The 10433-nt window shown below is 39.1% G+C and overlaps 1 protein-coding gene across 1 annotated transcript; it reads left to right on the top strand.

The window, feature by feature from the left end:
* The first annotated feature begins 1849 nt into the window (after nt 1–1849).
* Nucleotides 1850–9882, top strand: hapstr1a (HUWE1 associated protein modifying stress responses a). The gene is made up of 5 exons (XM_008415726.2): nt 1850–2279; nt 3259–3339; nt 4269–4336; nt 4546–4756; nt 6714–9882. The coding sequence occupies exons 1-5, from the start codon at nt 2084–2086 to the stop codon at nt 7034–7036; spliced, it is 879 nt and encodes a 292-aa protein (XP_008413948.1). The 5' UTR covers nt 1850–2083; the 3' UTR covers nt 7037–9882.
* The last annotated feature ends 551 nt before the right edge of the window (nt 9883–10433 follow it).

Here is a 10433-nt window from a genome sequence, read left to right as displayed (position 1 = left end):
TGTTGATTTACTACCTTGGCGTTTTGTGAAGTTCAAAAAGGTATTCAAAAAGGGTATACTTTATACTTTTAGTTACAACTAGAGCTACATAAACAGCTTAAAAAAGTAAACTGGCAAGAGAAGAATTTGAGTAAAGTAAGAAATATTTTAACAATATTTAGATCGTTAATGAAAAAGTATCAAAACATTACTTAGGACCAGTTTTTTTGTTTTTTGTTTTTTAAATCTTAAGATCTGAGTTTAAAACAAAAAAGAACATGAAAACATAATTTATGTATTAATTGTTTCAGAGTTTTACTATTTTTAACCATTGTCTCCCAGTTGAAAGGTGGAAATGTGTTGCTATATCTGTAACTTGCCAATAAATTTACATTTAAATAAAAACAAGCTAATATGTTGTTATGAAATAATGGCTCAACAGAACCACTTGCACTGAGCTTTCCTCCCTTGAATCCAGAAATTATAAAAATTATAATGTTGGAAGTGGAAATGAATTGAAGTCTCTAACTAAGTTTAATTGAACAAGCTCATTACTAGCTCATGAGGTGGGCTAGCAATGTGCTCTCCCTTACTTGATCCTCCTGAGTGCTAACTACTGCAGGGGACTGTTGCCTGTCTGGCATGTTGGGGTCCCAGGAGAGGTCTCTCCTGCTAGGTGCGGGGTGGTCTTGCTGGCAGAGCTGTGTGCATATGATGGGCTGCCATGGAGACTGGGCTCTAGGTCTGGCTTGTGTGGAATAGGTAGCAGCATTAGCAGCGTAAGTAGCAGGTAACTGGATCAGGGGGTTCTGTCAGTTTTGCAATGCTTTCTAAGGTTCTTATCCTTCTAACCACTTTGTTACTAATACAGCAATTTGGCCTGCCAAATGTTGATGCTGGGTACAGTCCTGATTTAATAAAGTCAATTGAGCAATTACATAGTATTCCAACGTGAGGGAACCTTTTTGTAGAGCAAGTCTGCTTTAATGCATGTGGGCAACCAATTTCTCTATTCAGGAAATCCCAAGATAAGACAAGTGAAAAAAATATATGTAAATGTTGCTGATTGAGTTCTATGTGTGTTATATTTTGTTCTCCATTTATCAACTGATGGGACCAGAGTAACAGATCTTACAAAGACAAATACATCATAGCTAATCATATGTCTGTTTTTTTTCTTTTCTTTTTTAATTTTAGGTATGCAGTGAGAAGTTTGAATGGTATACAAGCAAAGAAATAGCTGAACATTTCTAAGTTGTTGCTCTGTTCTTACAGGTTTATTTTTGTACAATTTAATAACTTATTTTACTTTGAGGTAAAGATAGTAGATAGTTTTTCATTCTTCTGGGTCACCATTATAAAATAGTAAATCTGAATAATTTGGATAGTTATGTATATATAACACTTTGGATGTATAACATGCTTCAGTATGTCATGACTGAACTTTGTAAAAATCTAAATATAAGCTATTTAATATCAAAATGATTAATGTATTTGATTGAATATTCTATTTTATTTTCCAAAAGTAACTGACAGATTAAAAAAATGTATTGATAAAAATATATTTAAGGTTTTTACACTCATATTCAACATACAAATATGACCTTTACATTTTGATTGATAATAATATAATATAATATAATATAATATAATATAATATAATATAATATAATATAATATAATATAATATAATATAATATAATATAATATAATAATCAGAGCTTCCAACAAAACTTTGAAGCTCTATTTTGCCAGTTTCCGGACGGACATGTTGGACAGCCAATCATAAAGCGTAAAGACCTAAAGACCACCCACAGTGCTAATGTGGCCAATTGTTGTTGACATATGTAGCAATGGGTGGAGTGAAGTACATAACATGATAGTGTGTCATGTATATATCCCGACGTCGGCAAGTAGAGAAAAATAGTTAGCTAGGCTTATCTTCTGAGGTAGTCGGGAGTAGCTGCGGTGCTAAATTAGTGAACAAAAAGAAAGAATATATAACAGTATTTATGACTTTATTTATATAACTCTATATATGCTGTCCAAATATTATCAAATTAAATCGTTAGAAACGAATTTCCTCCGAGCTCTCTTGCATTAAATGGAGGAAAAGAAGGAAGACGGGGACTCGGAGATACAGGAACACGGACCGGAGCACTGGTTCTCAAAATGGGAGCGGCAATGTTTAGCCGACGCCGAGACGATGGACCCGGGCGAGGAAGAGGCCGACAATGACCAGGATAAACTCTGGCATCTCTTCCAGAACTCCGCCACTGCCGTAGCCCAATTATACAAAGGTAAAAAAAAAGGCAGCACTTTCTTGTCAGCTCGTAATAGCTTAGCGAGAGGTATGTAGCTATTTAACAACTGCTAGTTGGTTAGCAACCCGGCTCTGTATCTACAGTAACTGTGGGCTAAATGCTAGCTAGCTTAGCCAGCTTGCTAGCCGGTATCAGAAGTAGCGTTCACAGGTGACTTTTTTTAAGCTAAAGTTAGCTGGGTTGTGGTTGCCAGGGATTAGCATTTTCCTGTTTACGTAAAAAAAATATATAGTGCTAAACGTTGTTTTTCTGGATAACCAAAGCATAGCAATATATTTCAACGACAGTGACTACTTTCTTTAATATTATACGATTTGTTGACATTAACTAGATCGTAGCTAACTTCACATTAGCCAAGTAGTTACAAAATGGCGTTGGTAACAACAGTCGTAGCTACGCGACATTCCCAGCTGACTGTCAGTGTTAACAAATGCTATGAAGTCAAAGTGGATATTTTTAAACGGTTCTTTACATATTTAACGAGAATACATCACTGTACGGTTGTTGATAAAACTCGTGTTTCCCTGCTAATCCGGAGGCTGCTTTTGGCGAGCGTTAAAATTACAAGATGGCGAGGAAAATATTGGCTCCCTGCTTTCACAGTCTAATATTTTACATATATAGATACCCCAACAGCAACGAGTTTGACGTATTGTTTGTCTTGTATGTTTATTTAGCGTTGCTTAGGAACTTTACTGCTGAGAGTGCAGTTAAGTTCGGTACTTTCTCTCCGCTGCCCTGTTGGCCGTCTAGCTGCCTGCTGACATCTATTTTTATGCCAAACCCCATCTCTGCAGTTGTAGAGGCCAGACAAAATGGCGTTTATAAGTGAACCTCGCTTCTTCAACCCCAACCCTCGATGTGCTTTAGTCACATATTTCTCACAGAGTCCATATGAAAACAGCTCAGTGTTGTGTGATGTATAGTAACTCTCGTCTTCCCTTCTCTCCCACAGACAGGGTATGCCACCAGCAGGGCCTGTCATTGTGGGTGCCGTTTCAGAATGCTGCTACTGCAGTAACCAACCTTTACAAAGGTAACTGTCCATGTGATTCTCATGTGCTTTTTCAGCTGCTACCTGCTCGAGTAGACTTGACGGGTTCAGTTTAAACGCCGAATAGGAGTGTGCCCACACCTATATTCACTCAGATGATGAGATGAACCGGTATCATTGCTGTCCTCGTGTACGTCATGGTGTCAAAAGTTGTATTGATCGCTGCATGAAATGAATAGACTTCACAAGATCTTTACAGATGAAACTAAAATACTTTAACAGAAATAAGAGTGAAATTGGCCAGAGCTGCAAAACTGAGTTAGGATACTAAATTCAGGTCTGTGTTGTTTTTTTCTACGGAACGCATTCAAGTCCTGTTAAAAAGTATTCGTACTTGTTCATGCTTTGTCGCATTACAACTCCAGGCTTCTATTTACATTATTGTAAGTCTGTCTAGACCTATATAAAGTAATAGGTCTCCACGATATAAGAGAATCACAGTAGAATATAATAGTAAATATTTACGATATTAGCAGCAATGTATGCCTATTTTCTACTGTTTTGTCTGTGCGTCTGTCCCTCTGTGACCTTTAGCATTTTGGGCAATGCCATTCGTTTCCAGTGTTGGCATCTGTTACTGTGAGATGCTGTCCAACTGGTTGAACATTACATTAGCATGTCGTATGCAAGTTCATAACACTTAAAATATATTAGTCAACAGTTATTGCACTGCAAACAGTCCCTATTGATATACATTTTGCACACACCGATATTATGATGTTGATGGTATATTTGTGCAGCTTATGGATTTAACGTGTTGAGAGGTTCAATGTGTACTAATACTTCTGTAAGGCATGTATTATAGTTTTACTTTTAATATAAAGTATTACACTATTTAGATTGACTAAATTATTATTAGATCCATGACTACAGAATTTTTGGAAAATGATCAGTGATGTATTCCCTCTCAGAAAGTGTTGAAGCCCATCAGAGAAGTTGTGACCGGGGCATCCAGATAGGTCACCAACGGCGTAACAAGGTGGGTCTACATCTTTGTTGATGTTTTTTTTTTTTTTTCCTCTTTGTGAACTTGGTAACCTGTGTCCTTTACACATTCCTCTCATATTTGTCGTTTGCAATGGAGAAAACGGTTGATTTCAGATTACAGTTATATGTCCGCAGCAGCAGAAGGACCAGAGAAACGTATCAAGCTTCAAACAGATGATACAAGTGATTGGTTTCGTGCAGGATATGCTGGCCTGGGTGAAAAAGCGCCGAAGAACCATTCGCAGGGAGGATCTCATCAGCTTCCTGTGTGGCAAAACCCCACCACACAGGAGCAGCAGGACCAACTCTCGGCTGGCCATGGTGGCCCCCAGCAGGGCCAATTCCCCGGCTGAGACCGGCTCGTCTGTGGAGACGGACCTGCAGCCCTTCAGGGAGGCCATAGCTCTGCATGGTGAGGAAAGCTTAGTCTTGGTTTGACATGGCAGATATATTTGATATGTTTACTGGAACGTATGGGAGGTGTCGGGTAGAAGTTGGTTGGGGTTTTCTTTTTTTTAAATGGGTAAATGTTTCATCCACTAACACAACAAATCTATTAGATCTGTGGTAAAATAATTTATTTATAAGCTAAATGCGTTTCTTCCTGGTCAGCGTTATCTCCTTCTACATAAGTAACATCTGAGTTATGGTGTGTGAGTTTATATATAGTCGTTGGTCACGTGAGTCTGTTTCTTGCTTCAGTCATGCTTCTCTGCCACATGTCACCATTAGATAAGTTTGTTTTGCTGGGGTGTGTCGGCACTGGCCAATCCTGACTGCTGGTCCCGTTTTAACTCTCACCAAGGGAATGTCACAGAGCACAGCAGACTAAATCAAAAGTTGTTTTTTTTTTTTCTTTTTTTAAATTTTTAAAAATTGATTTAAATTAACTTATCCTGTTCAGATGCATGGATTCATGTTTGATTGCTCAGAATCTTACTTTAAAGAGTTTATATTCTACTGTAAACAAATTCAGATGGATCTGATGTCGAGTTGAATTGTGTGTGAAGTATTTTAGTCTCTGTCAGGAGATAAGGGAGTGTCCCTCATATATTGGTRATCTATACTTTTCTACTTTAGTGATTTTTGTGCATGGGGACAATAGAGACAATTTTATCTTACTGTTGTCAAAWATAAATGACCCAAATGTAATGACTTTACCTGTTAAAGTTTCATACATTTTGTTTACTTTTTGAGGATTATCAACTTAAGATTTTTATCTTTTATTTTGATTTTCTTGCAAGCTGTTTTCTTCAATTAATTCAAATTTATTTTGAGCACTTCTTCCTTGCTCTGCAGTCCACGGTTTCAGAAACGTTCTGTGTTCACATTAAGTCTTTGGACACTTTACTGTGAATGCCAGTGTGTCTCAACAGTTTTCACCTTGGACCGTCAAACTAAAAGCTTTAATATACTTCATTTATATTTTTTTATTACTTGGACTGCTTTGATGGCACCACTGATGCTGTCGTGTAGACGGTGTGTAATCCAACTTAAGTGACTAGAACTATTATGTGAAGGCTTTGACGTTTTAAGAGAGAGAAAATTAGAAAATGTAGCAGATGAGGTATTAACTTTTGAAATGTTTTAAAGCTGTTGGGTCGAGCTGAATGCTACGTTGCTTTACAATATGTGCAATTTAGCTGCTGAAAAGGACTGCTTGGGTGCTTTGCAGTGGAGTTTCACTTTGTCATTCTCATAACTTCAGTGTCTAGTGACCAAGATCAGAAATCAAAAACTCGGGTGGCGTAGTGGGAAAGTGTTATGTTAGAAAAATTATACACCGATACATTATAGTAAAATACTGCYRATACCRTTGGATGGTCAAAAGATGCTCCAAGGTTTCAACAGAGAGCTGCTCAATGCAGCATCCTAGCATGGTGAACTGCAGATCTATGAAGATGCACATGAACTTGATYGGACACAGGGAGCATTAATCAAGAGACTCATTGTAGCCCTTTAGGAGCTGCAGCACTTTGCATCTTAGACTGGAGAATCTGCTGGCAGGAAATTGAATAGTTAGTCTTCACAAATCTGGCCTTTATAGAAGAAATGTTAGAAGGGGGGAGAAAAAAAAAGATGCTGTTTGTGGTGGAAAACCAATCGGTGTGAAACAGGAAACCACCTCATCTTGGTGAGGGGATGCTTTTCTTTAGAGGAAGCTGGGTAGAGCGGTTGAAAGATGGAGTGAGATGTAGCGGGAAAGACTTGAGATGAAAAAGAGGGTTGACAGTAAAGGTTTAGATKAGAACATTAATGTGTTGGTGAAGTCCAGACTTGAAGCTAGACGTTTGCCATTTCTCGTTTTGTCGTCTTGCTTATTGCTCTCATACCAACTGAAGTTCGTTGGGCCATCTTTTCCTCCTCAGGTCTGAGCGGCGCCATGGCGAGCATCAGTGTGCGCTCCGGCGCTCCGGGTTCCCCGACGCACGTGAGCGGGAGCAGCAGCAGCAACACGGGGAGCGCGAGTGGCGGCGGCGCGTCCTCCGGCTCCGGACCGGTGTGCCGCAGCAGGCGCAACGGCCTCCAAGACGTCGACCTGAACACTTTCATTACAGAGGAGATGGCCCGACATCTGGACTCTACCGGCGCCGCCGCCGCCGGGGGAGGAGGAAACAGGAAGCGCAACTCCACCCAGTGCAGTGATGTCATCACGGACTCCCCCACGCACAAACGCAACAGGGTGATCTGAGCTGTCGCCTGCTTGATTAAGGTGGGATGAAGTCTTCAAAGCCAGAATGGACGGACGGACGGATGGGTCTTTGTAGTACAGATGTGCTGATGTACAGACTTCCAAACATCTGGACTGGAAATGAAAGTGAGGCCTGAAGGCTCTCAGTTGCATTTGTTCATGAATTGTGTTCCTTGTCTCCTTTTCCAACACTAAGTACAAATCCACAATGAGAGCAGTGTGTGTGTGTGTGTGTGTGTGTGTTTGTGAGAGAGAGGGAGAGAGAGGGAGAGAGAGAGAGTGTAACTAAGTGGGAAGTTTGGACGGCCTCACACATTCCTCAGACCAAGCTGCCCTGGAAAGGAGACAAAGAAGGAGGTCACTTACTAATTCTGGGATGTCGACGGTTCTCAATGAGCGGAAAGTACGGCGTGCAGCTCGACGAGCAAAAAGCCACTTAATCTCTGACACGCGTGTGCGCTTCCCTCCCTCAGTCTGTCATCCCCCACCCATCACCTTAATAAGGAAGAGAGGGCCATGATCAAACGTCGGACTCGCCAAAAAGAGAAACAAATGTCCAAAAAAAAAAAAAAAAAAACATCGGACGGAGCTCGTCGAAGGCTCAACGTCAGACGGTGTGTTTTCTGTTACTTCCTGTTGCCTGACAGCGCTGCGGCTCGTTCACCCAGCATCACATCTGTGGCTTTTGTAGCCAGTTGCCGGGYGGATGATGTCTGAGCAGGTGGAGATTAACGTTTGGACACTTAGACCATGTTTTTTTTGTTTTTCATCTTTCTGCTGTTTCCGCTTCGGTTGTGACTCGATGTTCTGCGGTTGGTTTTTCCTCTCTTCGCCCAGCAGTGTTAACGTTATCGGCTCATCGCCACTCCCTGCAGCTGAAACAGCCAAGTTGATTCTACACAAATCTTTGTATTTTTTTTGTCATGTTATCGTTTGATAATGGAAATTGAGTCTTATGCCCTTCCTTCTCTTTCCCTGCGTGTTATCATGAGATCCGCTGCAGTTTTATGTGCTCGTGTGACAATTCTGATGAGTTGCAATAAGTATTTTAGTTTTTTTTTTTTTTTTTTTGCACTTAGCTTTCACCTCTGACTCATGCAAACAAATCGGCTCTTCCGCTTTCCTCCCCCACTTGAAGTTGCTCTTTAACCCCCAGCAGGTGCTTAAAAAGCGATTAAAACATTTGATTCCACCCAGTGGAGCGTTTATGCAACCATCCCTGTGTGAGAAATTATTTAATTTATTATAAATATCATATTGGCAACTTGGTGCACTTGAATCGCTCTTAAGCTGGACTTCTGTGTTGGAGCACTTGATAGGAATGGGTTTTTTTTTTTTTTTGCCGCTCTTATAAAACGATCATTCTGGGGTTCATTTCATTCATAAAGTGGTTGTTGCTTCTCTACTAACATGGATTACATCAGACACTGAGGTCACATAAATTAAGAAATTTGATTGTTTTTGGTTCAGTGAATAAGAAATGGACATGGAAGGAGTTTATCAGATTGAAAAAAATAAGAGCAGTGCAGCCAAACCTGAACYWGTCTGTGGTTGTAATAATCCCAATAATTAGAGAAACACTTATCAATCTATTCCTGGTTGATTCAGTTTTTTCTTTCTTTCTTTGTAAGCACTAAATAAATTTTAAAAACGTAAGACATTAAAGCATTGGAAAGCACTTATGCAACAAAACACAGATCCTGAACCATTATCTGGTTTTTGGTGAACTCGGAAATGAATCAGAATACTGGCTAATGCATTTATGGACTCAAAAAGGTGGGAGTTCTTAATTGTATTCACATTTAATGAATAGGAAAAAAACTAAACAAATCTGACTGATCAACGCCAGCTGAATGAAGCAAACCAGATGTAACACCTGTTTATAAGTTATAACTTTGTGAGATTGAAAGTTTTTAGTTTTGCTGACTTGATGTCTCATGCTCTCTGCTCTTCTTTGTGACTTGATTCACTCCTTTCAGATTATTATTTTTCTYTTAAGGATTAAAAATAATTAAGTTTTCTCTGAAGTGGCACGGCAGGGTATGCTGCTTTCGTCGCAGATTTCATTGTGTTGATTATTGTGATATTTTATATTTAGCTGCTGCTGGCTGGAGGAAGAGCTGATTTGTCAATTCTGTCGAAGCAAAATCCAGAACCTGGAGTTTTMAATTGATATTTGTTGAAACTTTAGGTGAAAACGGAAAGAACGWCCTGATCAATAGGAAGTAGTTTCGTCAGATTTTCCTGTTGCCATAACATTTCAAGTCTGTTGTGGTTAAAGACACTTAATTTAGGAATCTGAAGTGAATCCTGTCCACATCCTCTCTGGTGTAAATGTCTTCTCCTTGGTGAGCCCACTGCGTCCCATCTGACTCTCCGTTTTGGTGTTGGTAGGGTRTCTGACTGAAAACTGAGAGCATTGACCACCTTCTGTTGTTATGGCAACGTGTTGGTAAAGGAGATGGCGTTTTCTTACCGGGAAATTTTACATTTTTTATTTTATTTTTTTCCATCCTCTAAAGTTGAACTATTGTTACCCACAATTCCGATTGTTATCCAAGCCCCTGTTCAGGTTCTTAGCCCGTTTTCTATCTTATGGTTTATTTGGAGTTGACATGTTTTTGTTCTTTTCCTTAGTCGGTCATGGCCTTCATCACCTTCATCACCTTCATCAGACTGACTCATGCCACATGATGTCTTCAGAGCCAAAACTATGATCAGCTGTTTCTGAATACTTATTTGTCTAAAATAAGATAAATGGCTAATCTATATACTTAACAAATAATTGTTGGTATGATATATGTGGTTCACATTGTAAAATAAATAAAGCAGTTCAGTTGAAATTGTATGAGTTACGTGTTTTAATTTTTTTTAAGCTATATATACTGTGGCTCAGAACTAAACCAGGGAGGTCTTACCTTTATTTATTCTTTTTTTTTTKKTTTTTTTAAAGAAAATGGATATCTAAACTTGAAGTCCTATGATTTAAAATAAATTGAGCATTTCTCTTACTTCCTTCAGAAATTGGAGTTTGCATAACTAGATTTTTATGTGACGTAAATCTTTGCTCCTGCACCCCACACTAATTGGACAATGAGCAATGTAGCCAGCCAATCRGAAAAGAGATCTCGTTTCGGGCGTTTCAGTTGGCTTTTAGCGAGAAAAGTAAAAACTGTTCTACTTTGGCATAGCCCTATTATGCCGTAGTTATGCATTTTTACGTCACATACAAATGCATAACTAGATTTTTATGTGACGTAAACTTTTGCTCCTGCAATCCAYACTGATTGGACAATGAGCAATGTAGCCAGCCAATCAGAAAAGAGATCTCGTTTCAATTAGCTTTTAGCGAGAAAAGTAAAAAAATTGTAAAACAAAAATAAAATGGTRAAAAGTA

The sequence above is a fragment of the Poecilia reticulata genome, linkage group LG8, assembly GCF_000633615.1.
Source record: "Poecilia reticulata strain Guanapo linkage group LG8, Guppy_female_1.0+MT, whole genome shotgun sequence".
Classification (NCBI taxonomy): domain Eukaryota; kingdom Metazoa; phylum Chordata; class Actinopteri; order Cyprinodontiformes; family Poeciliidae; genus Poecilia; species Poecilia reticulata.
This window is presented reverse-complemented; position numbering and strand designations above follow the sequence as displayed.